The sequence below is a fragment of the Perca fluviatilis genome, chromosome 14, assembly GCF_010015445.1.
Source record: "Perca fluviatilis chromosome 14, GENO_Pfluv_1.0, whole genome shotgun sequence".
In the NCBI taxonomy this organism is placed as follows: domain Eukaryota; kingdom Metazoa; phylum Chordata; class Actinopteri; order Perciformes; family Percidae; genus Perca; species Perca fluviatilis.
This window is the reverse complement of record NC_053125.1, coordinates 32,473,025-32,495,373: the sequence shown is the minus strand read 5'-3', so window position 1 is coordinate 32,495,373 and position 22,349 is coordinate 32,473,025. Positions and strand designations below refer to the sequence as shown.

The 22,349-nt window shown below is 41.1% G+C and overlaps 2 protein-coding genes across 3 annotated transcripts; one reads left to right on the top strand and one right to left on the bottom strand.

The window, feature by feature from the left end:
• Positions 1-1,577: 1,577 nt before the first annotated feature.
• LOC120572925 (nectin-4-like) lies at positions 1,578-4,895 on the bottom strand. The gene is made up of 3 exons (XM_039822449.1): positions 4,740-4,895; positions 1,957-2,313; positions 1,578-1,829 (listed from the first exon to the last, which is right to left on the bottom strand). The coding sequence occupies exons 1-3, from the start codon at positions 4,813-4,815 to the stop codon at positions 1,744-1,746; spliced, it is 519 nt and encodes a 172-aa protein (XP_039678383.1). The 5' UTR covers positions 4,816-4,895; the 3' UTR covers positions 1,578-1,743.
• A 4,125-nt stretch (positions 4,896-9,020) lies between these two features.
• LOC120572800 (low affinity immunoglobulin gamma Fc region receptor II-a-like) lies at positions 9,021-18,648 on the top strand. Of its 2 annotated transcripts, XM_039822248.1 has the most exons (8): positions 9,021-9,280; positions 9,360-9,602; positions 10,261-10,440; positions 10,786-10,881; positions 12,483-12,566; positions 15,683-15,778; positions 16,870-16,959; positions 18,082-18,648. In XM_039822248.1, exons 1-8 carry the CDS (start codon positions 9,049-9,051, stop codon positions 18,129-18,131), a joined length of 1,071 nt encoding a protein of 356 aa, XP_039678182.1. In that variant the 5' UTR covers positions 9,021-9,048; the 3' UTR covers positions 18,132-18,648. The 2 variants fall into 2 exon arrangements, with proteins under 2 accessions (XP_039678182.1, XP_039678183.1); XM_039822249.1 differs by lacking the exon at positions 12,483-12,566 and having other exon boundaries at positions 18,082-18,646.
• Positions 18,649-22,349: the final 3,701 nt, after the last annotated feature.

Sequence of the window (22,349 nt, the reverse complement as noted above, 5' to 3'; positions counted from 1 at the left end):
AGCCTCTGCGATAAAAGGCTCAAAACATCTACACAAACCTGTAGAGCATAGCACAGCGATGAGTAACAGGCTGCATGTTAACAGCTGCTGTGTTCGTCTTGATAAAGAACAAACACAAGTGATCTCATTGATAATTGATCAGGACATGAATAACTGACAACGTACAGATGTTGTTCTCAGTTGCTCAGTGTCTCTATCTCCTTCTGGAAATGTAGAGGTGGAACATTTTATGTTAATAGAGATGACTCTAATGCTTCTGCTGGGGAAATACCACTAGGTATCATGGAAGACACAAAGGAGAGAATCATAGCCATAATATCTGCTTCTATAGATCATATTTACTGTTGATTTCAGTTAAATATCTGATAGAAACAGTCAGATATTTAACTGAACTGTAAATGTAGTTGTTTGCTGTGAAACTTCAACAGTCTGTTCAGACATACTGGATGATAACAGAGTACATCCTGACTCAGACTGAGAGGGTGGGGGAGGTGCAAAGTTCAATGTGCTTTTAACTATAGGAGTCAGTTGAACATCCTGTTTCATCGACTTTAATTCTCTTCTGTTTGAGAAGCAGGATGATGTTCAAAAGACAACAAAGACCTTATTTAAAGGTTTATGGTTAATGAGCTTTGTTTTATAATAGATATAAAGAGAGACAAATCAGACTGAACTTTGATCTTCCTGTTATGAAAAGAGACTTTGACCTGGGCCAGGATTGGGCTCATTAAGATCAATGATTTGGCTTTTGTTATCCATGGCTAATGTCTCAGAATAAATGATATTAAATCACCTTTTCTTTAACTCTTGAATATTAGCAGAGAAACACACTGTAATGTTTTTAACAAAGGCCTTAAAGATGAAAATGAAAAATTCCAGGTGAGAAACACAAAGACACCCAGAGGACTTGGACACCGTCCAGGTGAGTCAGTTGGACTGTGTGTTGTGTTCCTCCTGCTGCAGTTCCCAGAAGGGCAGGTGTAACTAGATCAACAGTACATACTGTAGATATATATATAGATAGATTAGATAGAGGGGAATTTTAGTACATGTATCAACAGGTTCAACAGCTTCACTTCTACAGAAATGAAACTTACTCTACCTGAATGCACTTCACATTCTAAATCAAGTCTACCACACCCCCTGTGTGCGTCATCAGTTTTTTTTGTAAAGGAAAGTTTGGAAAACTGAGCAACCTTTAAGCGGGGTTTCATGTTTATTATGGTCAGCGCGCATGGTCGCCGTGAAACAGTCTGTAGTATGGAGTCTGCGTCTTTACACAACCTTGCAGACTTTCTGCACACAGCAGCCCAGGCTGCAGTTGGGTAATTGGCCACCCGAACTGCCCTGACCACGTTTACTGCAGCATTAAAACAAGTTAGAGTGTGTTTGTGAAATCCTGGAGACCTGTGGACAAAGGTGTCTTCAGCTGAGACCAGAGACCCTCCATCAGATTCAGGTCTTAGTCTCTCAGGATCACATCCTCCCCCCAGTCTCTGCTCCTCCTCTACACATTTAAAAATCAATATGAGGTTGGATATTTGGAGCTGCTGTGTTCAAAGAAATAAAAGTGCACAAACGATGAATATATTTATTTTACTATTTTTTTATTTTTCTCACAAGCTTTAAGTGCATTATTCTGTAAAAGTATAACATAAGCATGTTGTATTTAACTAGTCTCATGTGTCATTTGTATTATTCACATTGTTTTTACATCAAAACACATTGTCCCCTCTGCTTTTTTCACAAATTGCACCCTGCTCCAGACAATACAGCTGCCAGACTCAACAGGTACACAAATGCAAAGTTGCCACCCTTAGAGTTTGAACCTGAAGATGACAAAACGTATGAGTCAGTAAATGTGTGGATAGTGGAGCAGCCTTCATCCTCTCTGATTTTTGAAACTGCAGCTACAACCTGATACTTAGAAAAACACACTGAGAGAGACTCACTCACCTGAGTCTGTAACCTGCAGACGGATGGTTCTGATTGGGTCAGAGTCGATGATTGCTCTCTTTTTCCGTCCTGAACCAGCTGGTGCAATCCGACACTCGTATGTGCCTTGGTCGATGCTGCTCACATTCTTCAGAATTAAAGATGCGTCTCCGTCCTTCAGCTCTTTGCCAGACAGGTCCACCCTGTTCTTATAGGATGGATTGTGGATGGTTGTATCTGTTTCTTTATCGCTGTAAAAGAGGATGTACTCCGGCTTTGGGTCATGTCTGCTCCACTCTACAGCACTGATGGAGGGATCAACAGCCCAACATGGCAGAATGACATCCTGTCCAGGGTGCACTGGTACCACCATCATGTCTGATAAACAATAATAAACTACTATTAATATAAAAGTCATGTTATTTCAACAGTTGTCTCCAGGTGTGTCCCTGCAGAAGGTCTCTGTAGAGTCTCACCTGATGGAGACGTTCACTGATCTGTCACAGGACTTTATTACCACAAGGTCAACTCTTTAGAAGACTGGGATGGGATTAAATGGAGCCATTCACGGCCAATCAGAGCCGTGGAAACATGTTGGCAGATTATTTTATAGATAGGAGTCGGACCGATGTGTCACAATCTAACTCTGTATAAATATATCAGTAGAAATCTGTTTCTAGTGGGACATTTTACCATGTCTGCAAATTTGCTTAAAATAAATTAATTTGAATCTCCTTAAGATATTATATACGTATATAGAGATCAATATCTTTGCTGGATTAAGAATTTTGCCTCATTATTTGTCCTGCAGTACAAAGTTAAAAACAGTGTGATGATTAGGGATGGGCAATAACAAACGTTTTGTTTAATTCAAAACAATACGAATACTTTGTTACAATTTCATTGATACTGATACTGATACATTTCTTAAAATGGTATGTGATTAATCTTTGTTTCGTATTTTTTAACAATAAACTGAAGGATTTTTAAAAAATTGGCATTCTTTACACACAATTTGTGCTCTCTCCAGTAAACTGGTACTATAATTTGAGATGACAATCTTAAAAACCTATCCTAATTGTACAATCCTCCCAAATTATAGTCTTAGTTCAATGGACCAGTAACTATATAGTGTACATTCATGTAACAACAGAGAGAGGACACCTCAATGGTTTTTGACCTTATATTTAGCTTGGGGGAAATAACTGATGAATATACTCTGTTTACATTCATGTTTACAGTGTGCATTATATTTATCACATAAAGGGGCGCTATGCAGTTTTGGCCATTTCTTTGCTTTTTGCTGGCAGGTTTCTCTCTAGAGCCCCCCCTACAGCTTCAGAATAGATATTTGGCAGCTCCTATGTTTACTTGTGTCTGACTCCTCTCTTGGTCAGTCTGCCGTTTCCTCTTTCTCTGTTCCTCAGACAACGCTTTCCTAGCTTTCTGCTTCCGTTTTGCCGGCCCAGCCATGACGATAGTGTGAAAAACTCCATGTCTACCTTGTTAGCCGGTTCCTGAATGGGCGTATGTGTGCGGTGCCGTGAAGCAATTCGTTACATCGCGAGACCGGACATCACGCCATACTTCCTGACGCTGAGGTGGGCGGCACGCCGGCCGGAAGTTACAAGGGTGGTTTTTCAGCTCACAGGCGCTGGGGGGAAGCGAGACGACCACCATTCAACTCGAAAAAAAAAGTCATATAACCATTCCACTGACTCTGAAGCTGTTCAGTTAAGGTAAATTAAGCTAAATAAACTGCATAGTTCCCCATAGTTTCTAGATTTCAGAGTCCAAGTTCTTCAGTGTCTTTATTTTCTATGTCCATATATACGAGGAAGCAAAGCATATAATACGTAGAGAAGGAAACCAGGCCTCTATATAAACAAAACAAAAGTGAATAGCAGACCGACTGAATGCTAGTCTAATAATTGACCTTTATGAACTACTGCTCTTAACTGAAACCATCGAAGGGGTCAATTGGCATTTGCACAAACAAACAGCTGTACACTTTGCCTTAAAAGCGAGCAGTGGGAGTTAATATGATTTAGGAAATGTATATGTTAGCCCATGAGAGTGAGGGAGAAACAGAGTGAAAGAGATATTTACGCATCAAGCAACAAGCTGTTGTTGAGACACATAAAGCTGATTCATTTCTAACCAACTCAAGTCTAAGCATTGTTTGCTATGATCACATCCCTTTCACAGTTATGGTCTGTAAAACAGCAACAACAACATTCCTGATGCAGGTTATGTTGCTGGTGTTTGAGCACAGGTTGAACTGACTTCAGCACCACAGCGCTTTATTTCTTCCTGTTTAATCCAGCCAATCACAACACTGCACAGCTCAACGCACCTGACACCCCCCACCCCGCCTATCTCTCTCTCTCTCTCTCTCTCTCTCTCTCTCTGTGTCCCACCTTTATTTAGGCGACAAACCTTTGTCTAAACTGCGGAGTTGGTGAAACAGTCTGAAACAGCGCGATCACTCTCTCATATTTTAAGAAGGCTAACTGACAAAGTTGAATACAACCCTTGTAATTAACAAAACCAATACTGTTTAATACATTTAAACATGCTACAATGCATACAAGCCTAACTTTTAACTACTACAAGAAAAACTGTTCAAAAATTATTCACAATTTCATAAATCCAGTCTCATTATCAAAAGAAACTTCAACAGATAAATGGATCTTTTATTTACAGTATAGTTCAATCACATTCACAATTTCTAGAACAAGATGACATCATTCTGTATCAAAGGTCAGAAATAAAGTCTTTTTACAATCAAAGCTGATATTTACCAGAAGCTGCTTCAGATGGACGGAACAACAGGAAGATTAATAGAGTAATGCAAGCTTTGCCGGGATATCGCTCCATTACCCTACTTACATTGCAGAATGATACCTGTTGGAGGGAGTGGATACTGTACGGTCTGAGTTATATATCTGTGTGAGTGGGTGGAGCTACACAGCATTACACTGTGCAGCACAGTCTGTTACAGGAAATCCCTCACTCCAAGGCTTTGCAATCTGTCTGCAGTGGAGGCTGCACAAAGTGAAGATGCAGCCCTTTCTAGGAACTCTTAACTGGGTGACAACTGCCCAATTTGCCCACCCAATTTTTCTACCAGCCTAGCCTAATATAGCAGGCTAGAACCGGCCCTGGTGTGAACAGATATGAACCTATCTATGGTCCATGTGGCCCTCTGCTGGACTCAGTGTTCCTGCTAACTGTTCACCTCCAGGCTCTTGCTTCCAACCAGCTGTCTACACTGCACATGTGCAGCTGTCAGAAAAACATACAAACTTCTAAAAGCAAATATGGAGCCAATGACAGATTTATTTATAGTGACCCCTCTACAGTAAGCCTGCAGTCTCTGAGGCTACATCTTCACTACTATGTTTTAATTTTTAAGGAACGTTTTGAGACAAAATCCGTCCAAAAAAAAGAGTTTTATCTCCAGCAGCTAAACTATCCTTAAACTTCTCTGTCGTTACTCTGCAGTTGTAAATCATGGATGTAAGCTATATTTTAAAAATATAGAAAATACTACGGTGAAAAGTAAGAGCAGGGATTTACAATCTTGGAGCAACGACGAGGTGGAACTGTTACTGAAAGGTCTGTAAGCTACCTAACTGAAAAGATGTGCGTCCTTGTTTCCAAAAGTCTCAGTTTGTGCTCATCCAGACTTACAAAGCAACCCTGGAGTTTTCAAACCAAAACGTAGCAGTCTGGATGTATCCTCCGAGCTTGTCTCTGCTATTCTGATCTTCTCGTCAGTGTGTGTCTGGCCTGGTTGTACAGGAGTCGGTCCTCACTTCTGTTACCCTCTTCCTAGGCCTGACAAAGCTGCTTAAGTTTAGTTGTGAATCCGGGTTTGTTGTTGCTGTATGTGTAGAAGATTTTAGTCAGCACCCACATCTTCACACAGTGTCAGTTCATCCAGAGCCACAGGCTCAAAAACTCTCCAACAGCAGGCCTGTAACTCCAGCTTTGCTTCGTTGGTCTCCTCACAGTCTTGACCACAGTCTTAGCAGATTTTAGTTTCTGCCTGTAGTTTGGGAGAAGACTAACCAGACAGTGAACAAAGAGTCCCAAAGCTGCACGCAGAACAGAGCGATAGGAATCCTTTAATATATTATATATTATATTATATTATATTATATTGTATAGCACTGGTCTGCCGAGGTTTCTTCCTAAAAGGGAGTTTTTCCTCGCCACTGTCGCAACAGCCACTGCTAATGCTTGCTCTTGGGGAATTACTGTAATTGTTGGGGTTTTGGAATTTATAGAGTGTGGTCTAGACCTACTCTATCTGTAAAGTGTCTCGAGATAACTCTTGTTATGATTTGATACTATAAATAAAATTGAATTGGTCCAGTGTGTTGTTGTCCCTACAAGCTGAACAAAAGGTCCAGGAGTGTTGTTTCCAGTTGTTGTCCTAATCCTCAACCAATGAGCTTTACTGTTGTGATATAAGTTAGAATTATTGTGTTCATTTTGAGGTGTGATGTTCTAAAGGCCCTCAGTTTTCCATTACTCTGTATTACTGACGGACGTACAGTATATATAAAAAAACTATTTCCTGCAAACTGCTTGTCAGAAAACCTCAAGAGTGACACAGAAACAGGAAGGAGGTGGGCTTTACTCTGTGTGTCTGGTAAGACGTTAATGATCTCAGATGACCAACATTTCAAATGGAGGAATCATCGCTGCTGCTGCTGCGTAAGTTCAACTTAATGTGCGTTTGTCTCCAAAAATGAGTTCTAAACAGTTGTAAGACATGGAAAACATATCTGTTATTTTGAGAGCAGCAGTGAGTTAAAGTGTGAATGATGTATGCAAAGACTGAGTTCAGCCACACAGGGACAAGAGATCATATACAGCTCAAATAAGACAGTATAAACTTCATTAATCTCTACTTGGTAATATAGCAGCGAAGAGCACACAATAACACTATTACAAACTTAGTTGTTTACAATGTGCAGAGCCTTTTTTAGTGTTCGTTTTAACTTTGGTGCCTACATGTCTGCACTAATTCTAATTATTGATTATGTTCTTACTTTTCTAAACTGGGTAGCCGCTTGGCTTTTCTGTTACTCACTGCTCTCCAAATTGGGGGAAAAAAAACAAAAAATATTAAATGTGTCCTTAAATTATATGATATATTTGCATGCGCTACCAGCTGAGCTACCCATGCACTTAAATATACATATTTTTTTATAAATAAATAGACTATCTACTATCTAGTATCAATGGGTAATTGTTTTTCGGTGCACTATAACCCGAGTTGTTCTGTTTCCGTCTTGATGCATATCAAACTAACCTGAGGTTAATTTCTCTTCAGTTCTGACCTCAGTGTTGAGCGGCACAACAAACAAAGGTCAGTAAACTCCTTGACATTTGATCGAAAATACAGTGTTTGAGGAGGGAAAGTTTAGAAATACAATAAAACACGAAATGCAGTTGAAGTAAATGATGATGAAAAAAAAAATTTGATTTAGGCTTAAGCTACATTACCCGCTGCCCCTGGTTATTTAATTGGAGAAAGTTATTAGCCATCCAGCAATAACCTTTAAGTCAGTCTAAGACAGCAGCTAGCTACTCAGATCATTGGGTAGCAGGGGGAGGTACTGTATATCTGTATGTCATCAGCATAGCAATGAAAATTGGACCTAAAATGGAAGATGAAAAATGAGGATAGTGATTGTGAGGTGCCTATTAACCTGCATTTCCATTAGACGAAACAGAGAAAAGGTTTAATTTCTCTGATTCTCTGCTTTGTTCTATCTCCGAGACTCTCTTCAGTCTCTCTCTAGCCCGCTACACCACACACCGTGCTCGCAGGCTGACGTTGAGCCTCCGTCTAAAACTCTGCTATTTCCACCAGCTGACAGTTTGTAGCATAGAAATAAAACGCATTCTGGATCATTTTAAAGTTTAAAGATGACTCGACCAGCTGACTTCTCTATTGGCTGTTGAAACAGGAGACGTCTCTTAAAGGTCCCATGACATGGTGCTCTTTGGATGCTTTTATATAGACCTTAGTGGTCCCCTAATACTGTATCTGAAGTCTCTTTTATATAGACCTTAGTGGTCCCCTAATACTGTATCTGAAGTCGCTTTTATATAGACCTTAGTGGTCCCCTAATACTGTATCTGAAGTCTCTTTTATATAGACCTTAGTGGTCCCCTAATACTGTATCTGAAGTCTCTTTTATATAGACCTTAGTGGTCCCCTAATACTGTATCTGAAGTCTCTTTTATATAGACCTTAGTGGTCCCCTAATACTGTATCTGAAGTCTCTTTTATATAGACCTTAGTGGTCCCTAATACTGTATCTGAAGTCTCTTTCCCGAAATTCAGCTTTGGTGAAGAATTACATCTACTAGAGCCAGTCCCACAATGAGCTTTCCTTAGGATGTGCCATTTCTGTGTCTGAAGCTATTGAGGAGGAGAGTGGAAGTGGCAAGGTGGAGGGTGGGGTGTGGCCTTGACCAACTTCCACTTTTCTTGTTTGAAAGCCATGATGTCTCTCTCTCATGGGTTGGCCAAATTCTCTGGGCAGGCAAAGCAGAGAAAGGGGAGGTAACCTTGCTCCTTATGACCTCATAAGGAGAAGATTCCAGATCGGCCCATCTGAGCTTTCATTTTGTCAAAGGCAGAGCAGGATACCCAGGGCTCGGTTTACACCTATCACCATTTCTAGCCACTGGGGGACCATAGGCAGGCTGGGGGAACGCATATTCATGTTAGAAAACCTCATAAAGTGAAATTTTCATGCCATGGGACCTTTAAGTTCTAAAACCAGTCTCTGGAGACTCGAGCAGCTGAATTGCAGCAACACTATCAACTAGTTTGAGTCAACCTGAGATGGTCCGGGTTTAGACCGCTGAAACGTTTCCTGCAATGTTCTAAAACGGTTCTGCCTCGTCACTTTTAGAAGCAATTCGAAAACATGCAGAAATAGCAAATCAGAGATGATTCAGCAGTGAACAGACTCATAGACAGATTATGAGGAATGTGGACAAATTGCAAAATATCTATAACTGCTTCTTTCTGTCCTCCTCCCTCCAGCCTCTCTGACTGTGAGTCCCAGCAGCTCTCAGATGTTTGAAGGACAGTCTGTCTCTCTGAGCTGTGAGGAGGACGACAGCTCTGCTGGATGGACTCTGAGGAGGAACACGAGTCATGAAACCAGGACTCAGTGTGGAGATGGCTGGGGAAGACCTGCTGGTTCTTCCTGTAACATCAGCCCCATGGTCACATGGTACAGTGGAGTTTACTGGTGTGAGTCCAGAGAGGGAGCAACCAGTATCAGCATCACCATCACTGTCACTGGTAAGATCAGACTGTGGAGTCAGTATTGATGAAGCTGTGTGTGAATGGATGACATGCTGTAGTTTGTCTCTGTGTTGAGGTGGACCAGTGATCCTGCAGAGTCCTGTCCTCCCTGTGATGGAGGGAGAAGACCTCACTCTGACCTGTAGAACAAAGAAGTCCTCCAACCTCCCAGCTAGTTTCTATAAAGATGGCTCCTTCATCAGGACTGAGCCTGCAGGTCACATGACCATCCACCATGTTTCCAGGTCTGATGAAGGCCTCTACAAGTGCAACATCAACAGTGTTGGAGAGTCTCCACCCAGCTGGGTCTCTGTCACAGGTGAGGAGGTTAAAGGTCATTCTTCAACTTAGGGCGCTTTCACAACTACATTTCGTTAGACTCAGGGGGGTATCATTTTTTAATTGGTTGGGTTTGTGTTCACACAGCACTTTTTAAAAAACACCAAACATTGTCTTTGAGAATATGATGATGTGTAGTCATAATAACTTATGGATTTTAAAGTTGTCACATCTTTAATCAGATACAAGTCGGTGAATTGTGTGCAAGGTTTAAACTGTAAGCTTGTAAATTCCATTTTTTGATTTAATTTCCTGTATTTAGTTCCTATCACATACTCACTTAGAAGTGTGCAGACACCTGTTTTCAAGCGGACCAGAGCTAGGTTGTTTGGTCCGCACCAGAGTACAATGAGCTTCCACAGCGCCCAACCGGACTATCTGACGAAACGGTTAAAACAAACTAAAAAGCTAAGATAAAAGTCTGATATTTGATCTTTTTACTTTTTTACTTCTTTAACCAAAGGGAATTCACTCACATAATTGCTCCACACACAACTCTCTCTGTATTTCTCTGTATGGCTATGTTAAAAAGATTGTGGTGTCCGGTGACCTTCGCGCGCAGAAACTCAAGTAAAGATAATGACCTCTTCTGAAGTATATATAAATATATTTTAATTATATTCTTTTGTTCATTTTAGAAAAACCCCCAACTACAAGTCCTCCTTCATCTCCCTTTACTCCTGATTCTTCCCCACCTCCCTCCAAGTTGTGGCCCGTTTCAGTAGGTGTTCTGATTGGGCTGGTTCTACTGGTTCTACTGGTTCTACTGGTTGTGCTGGTTCTACTGGTGAGACATTGCATCCGTAGGAAACCTAAAGGTTAGACACGGACTCCAGAATGACATAAATTATGCCGCAGATAACATTTAAAATTCATGTTTTACTGTTATGTTCTAATAATATTTCAGAATTGGAGCGAAGCGTGTCGAAGTAGTTGAAATCTTCAACTCTAATTACAACTAATTACAACAATTAAACTGTTTCTTTAGGTCAAACATCTGTTAGGACTCTCATTAATTACTTTCATGTCTTTGATAAAACATCCATTTAGTATGTTCTGGAGCTTTTGATCGTATCACCTAATCCTCCTCATGTTCCATCTTTAAGCATGTCTCTTTAATGAATAAACTCATTACAATGTATGTTTCTCTTGGTTCGTTGAAGCTGCGGATGCTGGAGATGATGACAACACAGACGACGTCACATACACTGATGTCCAAATATCATGTAACCTGCAACAGCCAATCAGACGGAGCAGAGGTAAATATGTTTATATTGATTTTCATAAGAGTCTTGCGTATATGTAATGTCTTGAGAGGACGTTTTGGGAATAGACCATTTTATAAAATTAGGATATTTTAGAAACTAAATCACTGTTTTTAGTTCACAATACTCACTCAGTAAGGTCTATTTTAGTAGATTATAGCATGTGTTTTGCTTTGCATGAGAGTCCGGGTGTTTTGTACCCTGTGGTTAACACCTCTTACAGCTCTTACAGCTCTGTGGTCGTCCAGTTTCCTGTTTCTTATACAAACACTTGAGCTGAGTGGGGGTCTGCACTCGTTCACTGCAGGACACAGGAAAAAACAAAGATGCTATACATTATAAATGTGCTGATTTACATATCTCTGTACGGTCTGATCATATAAAATAACTTCTTAAAAGGAGGAGAGCCTTTGCGGGGCAGACTTAAAACAGAAACTAGCAATAAATCTAGCAACTTTCTGTAGAAGAGAGACACCTCTCCTGTCTAGAAAAAGTGAGGACTTTGTCTCTTGCAGCCGCCACAGTCACATCTCTCTGTCCCTTCAGACTGTCACTGAGGAGCAGCAGCGAACCTACAGGAGCTTCATGTAGTGGCCAGTGAAAGCCCCCCAAATATCTTACCATTATAATGAATGTAAGATATGATTTGTTTTAAAATATAAGTGGTTGGCTTTCTAAATTCAGTGTAATTGGAAAGTAAGGAACAACACTTTTTTCAAACAACCACGCTCCCCCTTCAACAAAAAAAGTCAATTTCACAAGAATTGGGATTCTATTTAAGCCCTGAAATCCGCAGAAGTGTTCAGAGGAAAAAAAACAACTAAACATTTAAGTTGCACTTCGACTAAACTAGTGGACTTTGACACTTCTGTATAAAGCTATATCCTGATATTTGCTGCTTTTGGCACATGGCAGAGTTTTTGTGTTTGGTTATAGTTTGACTGTGCTTAATGAGAGTAATGCGAGGCAGTTGTGTGGGGCAGTGAGGAGGGCCAAGTTTTGAGAGACAGAGGGAGGCATGTTGGGGAAATAAATACGAAATGGGTAGAAAGAAGAGGAGGAAAAGAAAAAGGAAAAAAGAGCAACTAAGACATTTTTTTGTGTTTTACCGGACTTTTAATATGACACAGTTTTAGGATATTTTATCATTTATAATAGTTTTTAGTTCTTGATTAAGCACAAGACTTCCTGTGATAAATGAAATCATTGTTTTATCATACCCAGCTCTGTTTTGTTGTTCCTTGGTTACTAAGCATTATTGTGCCTTGGAAAAAAGAACCTAAGCCTACCATGTACATTATTTATTTTAATTTTAAGAGGCGATAAAGGCGAAAAATGCCTCTGCTTCGGCACTCCAGAGGACATAATGTGGCTCTTTTTGGTCATCTTGTGTAGGGGGGCTTGAAGGAACGCAAAGTGAGAGAGAGAGATAAAACTGATATCATCATATAATTTGGGTCTAATGGGGTTGTTCAAACCGCCTGCAATTCGCAGCTTTTGATCGTATCACATAATGCTCCTCATGTTCCATCTTTAAGCATGTCTCTTTAAAGAACACATTGATTAAAAGTTAGGTTTCTTTTGGTTCATTGAAGCTTCGGACGCTGGAGGGGACGATGTCACATACACTGATGTCCAAATATCACATAATCTGCAACAGCCAATCAGACGGAGCAGAGGTTAATATATTTTTATTGACTTTCATAAGAGTTTTAGGTGTATTTTAATGTCTTGAGAGGACGTTTTGGGATAGACGTTAGGCGATTGCCTAGGGCGTCAAATGTGTTGGGGGCGCCGTGTCGCCCTTAGGTCTACTTCCCATTAATAATAGAATTAGAACGACAAGCGAAATAAAACGTGTTTATTAAACATGATCATCCTAGGGCGCCCCCTCAGCCACTCGTCTACTGGTCAACCTTTCATTACGCAACGTTTCCTGTCTCAGGTCAGACTCAAACACACGGAGCTCTGAAGCAGAGCTGAGCATCGCTTAGTGTCCTCTCTCTTAGTGTCCTCTCTCTTAGTGTCCTCTCTCTTAGTGTCCTCTCTCTTAGTGTCCTCTCTCTTAGAGTCCTCTCTCTTAGAGTCCTCTCTCTTAGTGTCCTCTCTCTTAGTGTCCTCTCTCTTAGTGTCCTCTCTCTTAGTGTCCTCTCTCTTAGAGTCCTCTCTCTTAGTGTCCTCTCTCTTAGAGTCCTCTCTCTTAGTGTCCTCTCTCTTAGTGTCCTCTCTCTTAGTGCCCTCTCTCTTAGTGTCCTCTCTCTTAGTGTCCTCTCTCTTAGTGTCCTCTCTCTTAGTGTCCTCTCTCTTAGTGTCCTCTCTCTTAGTGTCCTCTCTCTTAGTGTCCTCTCTCTTAGTGTCCTCTCTCTTAGTGTCCTCTCTCTTAGTGTCCTCTCTCTTAGTGTCCTCTCTCTTAGTGTCCTCTCTCTTAGTGTCCTCTCTCTTAGTGTCCTCTCTCTTAGTGTCCTCTCTCTTAGTGTCCTCTCTCTTAGAGTCCTCTCTCTTAGTGTCCTCTCTCTTAGTGTCCACTCTCTTAGTGCCCTCTCTCTTAGTGTCCTCTCTCTTAGTGTCCTCTCTCTTAGTGTCCTCTCTCTTAGAGTCCTCTCTCTTAGAGTCCTCTCTCTTAGAGTCCTCTCTCTTAGTGTCCACTCTCTTAGAGTCCTCTCACTTAGTGTCCTCTCTCTTAGTGTCCTCTCTCTTAGTGTCCTCTCTCTTAGAGTCCTCTCTCTTAGAGTCCTCTCTCTTAGTGTCCTCTCTCTTAGTGTCCTCTCTCTTAGAGTCCTCTCTCTTAGAGTCCTCTCTCTTAGTGTCCTCTCTCTTAGTGTCCTCTCTCTTAGAGTCCTCTCTCTTAGTGTCCTCTCTCTTAGTGTCCTCTCTCTTAGTGTCCTCTCTCTTAGTGTCCTCTCTCTTAGTGTCCTCTCTCTTAGTGTCCACTCTCTTAGTGTCCTCTCTCTTAGAGTCCTCTCTCTTAGTGTCCTCTCTCTTAGAGTCCTCTCTCTTAGTGTTCCTCTCTTAGTGTCCTCTCTCTTAGTGTCCTCTCTCTTAGTGTCCTCTCTCTTAGTGTCCTCTCTCTTAGTGTCCTCTCTCTTAGTGTCCACTCTCTTAGTGTCCTCTCTCTTAGTGTCCACTCTCTTAGTGTCCTCTCTCTTAGTGTCCTCTCTCTTAGTGTCCTCTCTCTTAGTGTCCACTCTCTTAGTGTCCTCTCTCTTAGTGTCCTCTCTCTTAGTGTCCTCTCTTAGTGTCCTCTCTCTTAGTGTCCACTCTCTTAGTGTCCTCTCTCTTAGTGTCCTCTCTCTTAGTGTCCTCTCTCTTAGTGTCCTCTCTCTTAGTGTCCTCTCTCTTAGTGTCCTCTCTCTTAGTGTCCTCTCTCTTAGTGTCCTCTCTCTTAGTGTCCTCTCTCTTAGTGTCCTCTCTCTTAGTGTCCTCTCTCTTAGTGTCCTCTCTCTTAGTGTCCTCTCTCTTAGTGTCCACTCTCTTAGTGTCCTCTCTCTGTAGAAATAGAGACGAGCAGCGGCACAGACACGGAGCTGCTGCGCGCCCCTTCCCTGGTCTGGTCAGCTTCAGGTTTATAATGGACGGGCTCTGCTGTGGGCATGCTGCGGCAGATGTGTCCCTATTTCTGCGTAGTTTTGTGTTTCCACCTCCGATGTAGAGCAGCGTAAAGCCACTTCCCTAAACCGTCTCATTCAGATATCAAGGCAAGGCAATTTTATTTGTAAAGCACAATTCAGCAGCAATGCGATTCAAAGTGCTTTACACAAAACATAAAAACACAGTTAAAAATATCATACAAATTGGTAACAGATGAAGAAACAGTTATAAAAAGAAATGAATGAATAAAAAAATTAAATTTAAAATTGAAATACAAAAATGAATTAAGAAAAGGCAGTGTTAAAAAGAAAGGTCTTCAGCCTTGATTTAAAAGAGCTGAGATTAGGTGCCGACCTACAGTTTTGCGGTAGTTTGTTCCAGATGTAGGGACCATAGAAGCTGAACGCAGCTTCCCCCTTTTTTGTTCCGACTCTGGGTATGGCGAGCAGGCCCGTCCCTGATGATCTCAAGGATCTCAACGGCTCATAGTGTAGTAGCAGATTCGAAAGGTAAATTGGTCCTAAACCGTTTAGTGACTTATAAACTAACATGAGTATTTTGAAATCTATTCTTTGATGCACAGGAAGCCAGTGTAAGGACTTCAGAACTGGAGTGATGTGATCTATTTTTTTGGTGTTGGTAAGGACTCGTGCAGCAGCGTTCTGAATCAGCTGTTTAATAGACTTTTTATGAATACCTGTAAAAACACCGTTGCAGTAGTCAAGTCTACTGAAAATAAAAGCATGGATAAGTTTTTCTAAATCCTGTTGGCACATAAGTCCTTTTACCCTTGCTATATTTTAAGGTCAGCTGCCTTTCTTTCATATGGACATTACTGCCCTAAACATAATTTTATCATTTTTAATAGTTTTTAGTCCTTGATTAGGCACAAGACTTCCTGTGATAAAATAAATCATGTTATCATGCTCTGCTCTGTTTTTTTGTTCCTTGGTTACTAAGCATTATTGTCCCTTGCAAAAAAAGAACCTAAGCCTACCATGTACATAATTTATTTTCATTTTAAGAGTTCCTAGGCTCTACAAAACTAGGTGGCGTTGTCGGACAACATTTTATAATTAATTTCCGCCATTCTAGCAGCAACCTGGCCACACTCTAAATGATCTACTATTAAGTCCTTTTGTAATACTCTGAAAATAAGTATTATAGATCATAGTAAAAGTTCAAATCAATGTCATTTCTTGTCCAGAGAGTGATCCTGCTGCAATCTACTCCGGAGTGAGAACAGAAGACGTCAGTTATGGACAAATAGTGATCAAAGACAAGAAAAAATACAGGAAGAGAGGTACGGCTCCTCTTCTATGTCTCCATCTCTAGAAACATCTGTTAGAGAACAGAAGAATTCAGCTGCTCACTGTAGTTTTAATCTATCGTGTTTACATGTCAAAATATTCCCTCTTTCATTCCTTCAACCAGCTTCTTGGAAAGGTCGACATTATGATGTGTGCTCATATCCAAAAACCTGATAATACCCAAATCTTTGATAATGTTTAAAAGTAGCTGTGTTTCTTCTTTTCTTTTGCCGTGCATCTCGTGATGACAGAGTCCATCTCTAATGGACTTCGGCAGGACGCTGGGACAGTTCTGGCCTCACCATCGTTCATTATTCCTGATAATGGACATGTCGTACGGCATTAACTGTTACTTAGTTAAAACCATTTTTTTGCCAGATATTCATGTTATTCTTTTGAACAATTCCGTTCATGTTTAGCAACTTACAGTTCATGTAGGTCACTGGGTGTCTCCCCCCAACCATTGTTCCCGAGGCCAACAAACATGTCCCTGAAGTCTAGTGTCTGGCCAGGCTTAGTGTATAAGGCCTTCTGAAGGGCAATAAATGCAAAATCAAAATCAAACAAAGAAAGTTAATGTATAGCGTGTTTCAAAGTTAAGATTTAAGTTTAGTTTCAGGTTCAGCACAACAAGGATACTTTGTTTTCAGCCTCTCAGACTGACCTTTAATACAACTTATAATTGTCTACTTCATTTCCACTCAACGTGTGAAACCACAGCAGTACCTTCCTCCTGTTGATTCCAGTAAACTGATCTGACCCTGGTGAGATTTCTCACTACAGTCTCTGCTCTATCTGGCAGTGAGGCGTTTGTCTGCGTACCTTGTGGTAAAAAAAGTACCCTTAGTGCAGCTTTGTGGTCGTCCAGTTGCCTGTGTCAGAAAAAATGCCCTCCAGTTATATTTGCAGACCAGGTTTAGAAACCTGCAGCCATGTCCATAACAACTCTATGGATTCTCCATTAACAATAATCTTACAGCAGTATAAATATTCTTCTTTATATTACACGTGTTTTAGGAGCAACACAGCAGCAGTGGTATCAGTACCTGCAGTAATGTAATGTGTATTTTATTTGATTTTCCAGAGAGAGATCCAGCTGCAGTCTCCTCATCAGTGAGAGGAGCAGAAGATGTCATTTACGGACAAATAGTGATCAAATCAAACAGGACCAGAGGTACAGCTGATCTTTATTTCTCAACTTCAAACTGAGCCAGTCTTTACGCTAAGCTAAGCTAACCACTTCTAGCTCTGTACCAAACACACAAAGTGAGACTCATTTCAATGTTGTGTTGTCACTCTCAGAAAGAGAGCAATAGGATTTCCTAAAAATGTGGTTTAATAATGAACTATTCCTATAAAAAGATACAAGTACAAAAGGGCAAAACACTGACTATGTTTAATTGCACATTATATTAATTTGTTTTGTCCTCATTCCGAAAAAGACATAATTCTGAGTAAGCTGTTTAAATGGCTAAATAAACATGTAAATGGACATTCACACACTGGAGGCCGAGGCTGACATACAAGATGACAACTGCTCATCAGATCGATATCTACGAAGTTTCATTTGCAGGGTGGCTGTGGTTAACTGCTCCTCAGATCTCTGCAGGGTAAATCCAGACAGCTAGCTAGACTATCTGTCCAGTCTGAGTTTTCTGTTGCACGACTAAAACTACCTTTGAACGTACACATGTTCCACCAAAACAAGTTCCTTCCTGAGGCTATTTAGCAGAGGCACCGTGGCTCTGTCCGGTGTCTTAGCACCGCCCGAAATGATTGTGATTGGTTTATAGAAATGCAAATTAACCAAAGCACGTTTTCCTCCACCGCACTTTGGAGGAAGGTCTGGCAATGTGAAACATTTCATCAAATAATCATTCAAACATTGTGACACACAGATGGCCCAACATCAGGGGGCAAATCCCAAATATCTCTCTCTCTCTCTGCGTCTCTGTCATTGTAACCGACTTGAGCGGGCAAATGCTCACATTCGATGGCGTCTGGCACTTTTGAGAGTTTTCTTCACTGATGAATCCTAACCCTAACTAAGTAGATTTCCTCGACTTGTTCATGGACTGGACTATGACGTTTCACCTATGATAGTCCATGGGCTTATGGGAAATGTTGTTCATTAAATGCTGCAAAAAAAAAAAAAAACATTGAAGAAAACAATATTTAAGTTTTTTTTTATCTAAACGTATGAAGGGAGCCAAACAAATAACTGTTGAGAAACGCTGTATGTCTGCTGATGGAGTTTGTCTCAGTCTCTCATTTAATTGGAACTGTTTGTGTTCAGAGTCTCCAGCAGAGCCAGAGGTCCTCTACTCTTCACTGAGGAAGACCTGAACACCATCACACCAGTCCAACCAGTGGAGTCCAGCCAGCCAATCACTGGTCCCCAGAGCCCCTCACACCTCGCTACATTCATCTGTTTGACTTCCTATCTGTATATGTTAAGGCTAAATGAGACTCATGCAGCTACAAAGAGACAAACAACTCAACTCAATTTAGAGCATGTTGCATTCTTTATATGTGTTTCGTTAAATAAAACCATAGATTTCTTCCTCTATAAGTGTTTCATACATGCACAACACCAACAAATATTTACTGAACAGAGTCTAATGATAATAATAACTATTTACTGATATTTATATATTGTATTTATGAGCTTGTTTCTGTGCAGGATCAATAAACTCTGGTGTCCCCGGTTGTTTTCCTCGTGTGGTTCTGTGGGTTTCACATCTCTGACAGATGGAACATTTGTTCTGGTTGTGGCTAACCGATCTACGCTTCTCTTCAGCGCAGATAACTGAGAAACACACCGCAGACTATAAACAGCAGCGGTTGGAAACTTTTACACAAATCACAAACAGCTTCAGCACAGAGCGTCTAAGGTTTGATTTTGTAGTCGGTGAAAATTCAGTCAATATTTTTTTAAGAATCAGAAAAGTTTTTTTTGCCACAATAAGTATACTTAACAAACAAACCTAATAAACATTAATATAAAATAAACAATCAATACAGAAAAACAAATAAATACATACAACATAGCTGTGGCATAACAAAAAAGGCTGAATGGGTTGAGTGCAGAATTTGCAAAGAATATATTATATGTGCAATGGGCAGATAGTCCAGTTTAGTCCAGGATCAAAGTTAATGCAAAGTGTAGGGAATAGGGTGGGGAACGGGGGGTGGGATTAAGAGTCAGTGGGGGTCTGGGGACTTGTTGGTGAGGCTGACTGCAGAGGGAAAGCAAACTTTATGGCGTGAGGTTTTGGTCCTGATGGACCACAGCCTCCTGCCAGAGGGGACTGGTTCAAACTGTCTGGGGTGAGATGGATCAGCTACAATCTTTCCTGCCCGCCTCAGAGATGCTGAGAGTTCCTGGAGGGACGGCAGATTGCAGCCAATCACCTTCTCAGCAGAGGGGATGATGTGCTGCAGTCTGCTCTTGTCCTTAGCAGGGGCACCAGCGTACCAGATGGTGATGTTGAAGGTAAGGATGGACATAATGATGGCAGTGTAGAAGTGCATCAACACACTCTTTGACAGGTTGAACTTTTTCAGCTGTCACAGGAAGTACTGTGTGTGTGTGTGCGTCTCTCACAACTTCATTGCAACAAAAATACAAGAGACATTGCAACTCAAAATGCAATTCTTTACAAAAGCTCCCGCGAAAATCTGGCATTTTGGCTTGCAACAATCTAAAAAAAAAGGCCAAAAAATCCTGGAGGGACTGGTAAGTGCAGTCAGTCACGTGCAGCTGGGTCAGCTTGTCCTCTAGCAGAGCAGGGAGGATGGTGTTGAAGGCGTAGGTTCCTGAGGACTCCATGTGCCAGAGGCCATTTAGAGACCCGTTGGCTCTGTAGGCTAACTGCAGGGGGTCCAGGAGGGGTCGGTGAGGGTTTTGAGGTGACCCAGAACAAGGCTCTCAAAAGACTTCATAACCACAGAGGTCAGGGTGATGGGTCTGTAGTCATTTAGTCCTGTGATCCTTGTTTTCTTGGGGACGGGGATGATGGTGGATGACTTGAAGCAGGCTGGTACATAGGATGTCTCCAGTGAGGTCTTAAAGATGTTTGTGAACACCAGACATAGGCAGCTTTGCAGGGCTTTATTTTTTTATTTTTTAACAGTCTGTTGACTTGTCTTTCTTGAATAGAGAGGGTTGCTGTTGTGTAGGGGGGTAGAGAGGACTCTGGGTTCAGGATACGTCCTTTGGTTTATTGGCATTTCTTTAAATAAATCACAATTGCCTTGAGTGGCGCTGAGCCACGGATGCAGAAATGGTGCCTCGGGAAGGTAAAGTTAAGTAAAGTACTTAAAAGGGTTAGGGTAGCTCATATTATGCTCATTTTCAGGTTCATAATTGTATTTAGAGGTTGTACCAGAATATGTTTACATGGTTTCATTTTTACAAAACACCATATTTTTGTTGTATTGCACATTGCTGCCGCTCCTCTTTTCACCCTGTGTGTTGAGCTCTCTGTTTTAGCTACAGAGTGAGACATCTCACTTCTGTTCCGTCTTTGTTGGGAGTCGCACATGCTCAGTACCTAGGTAAGGACTACTAGCCAGTCAGAAGCAGAGTATGAGGGCATGCCCTGACAGTACCTAGGTAAGGACTACTAGCCAGTCAGAAGCAGAGTATGAGGGCGTGCCCTGACAGTACCTAGGTAAGGACTACTAGCCAGTCAGAAGCAGAGTATGAGGGCGTGCCCTGACAGTACCTAGGTAAGGACTACTAGCCAGTCAGAAGCAGAGTATGAGGGCGTGCCCTGACAGTACCTAGGTAAGGACTACTAGCCAGTCAGAAGCAGAGTGTGAGGGCGTGCCCTGACAGTACCTAGGTAAGGACTACTAGCCAGTCAGAAGCAGAGTGTGAGGGCTGCCCTGACAGTACCTAGGTAAGGACTACTAGCCAGTCAGAAGCAGAGTATGAGGCGTGCCCTGACAGTACCTAGGTAAGGACTACTAGCCAGTCAGAAGCAGAGTATGAGGGCGTGCCCTGATAGTACCTAGGTAAGGACTACTAGCCAGTCAGAAGCAGAGTATGAGGGCTTGCCCTGACAGTACCTAGGTAAGGACTACTAGCCAGTCAGAAGCAGAGTATGAGGGGTGCCATGCTAGCAGCTAGGTGAGCATTATAACGTGTGTTCCAAAGTGACCACGTCTGTCTCTGAAGTAAAGGCTGGACTACAATAGAGCTGTTCGGAGCAGTTTGTGAACAGTGTTTTCTGTTGGAGATGGTGAGTCCCTTTGGGGGGGACTTTGGGCTTTTTCACTTTGTAAACCTATAACATGCACAAAAAACATATATAACACAATAAAGGAAAGGGAAAAAGCCAAAAAGCATAATATGAGCACTTGAATCATTTTCACCACAAAGAGACAAACATTACTGTCTTAAAAGAGTCTTATGGTTAGAAACATTGCAGTGATTTCCCCTCCACACTGAACAGATATGAACCTCTCTACGGTCCACGTGGCCCTCTGCTGGACTCAGACTGTTCCTGTTAACTGTTCACCTCCATGTTCTTTCACCTGTCGACTCGTCTAATAACTGAACATAAAACAAAAACACGGCAGAAAGAAATTTATGACTGATCAACACACTGAATCTAAACAATAAAACTGCTGATAATAACAACATGTGATATGGTTCACTGTTAAGATAGTCACCACTTATTAGCTGAGAATGCAGAACTGACAGTTTCAATAACATCACACAAACTAAACAACATGTGAACATACAGTGGAGACGACTTACTGATCCAACCTCTCTAAATCCAAGTCCATCAGGAGCATTTCTGTGCTACATAATCCCTTTCTGTGCAGTCTTTCATTCTGAGTCAGAACTTAATATCATTATGAGGACATTTCGGAAAAAAAATTATTCTTATTAAATGAAGATATTTAAAAAAATGTGTTCATTAAAGTAAATCAATGTTTTTACTCCACAGGTTTCACACAATGTTATATACAGTATATTGTAAATAGTGTTAACTAATAACTGTGTACTCCTTACATGTTAGTCTGGATCAACCGAGGTACCTTTCCAGGATAATTGCCTGACATCCGTAGCTGCGTCCGGAGTTTAGCACAACTCAAGACGACTGGTTTAAAGAAATGCAAATGACCCAGAGAGTTTTTTTCTCCAATCCCAAAATGCATTTGTGGTGTCCTGTTGCGAATTCACACAAAACTAACGTTATATGGTTAGGTTTAGTAAAGGTTGTGGTTTGGGTTAAATTACTTATGTTTGTGCTGTTAGAGTTAGGATTATCAGTTGTAGTACCGACACTAATGTCATGTGTAAGCATTTTAAAGACATGTCTGAACTACCTGCCAACATAAAAACTCAAAGCAGTTGAGCTTCCTTATTTTATTTGAAATTTAGTACAGATTTATTTATTTAAATTTCATGATAATTTATCTAGGGCTGTCCTCGACTAAAGAAACTCTTAGTCGACTAACGCTTATACAATTTTGTCGACTAATCGATTAGTTGATTTAATCGACAGAGCTATGCGCTTTGAGAGGTGGTTAAGACTAGAAAAGCAC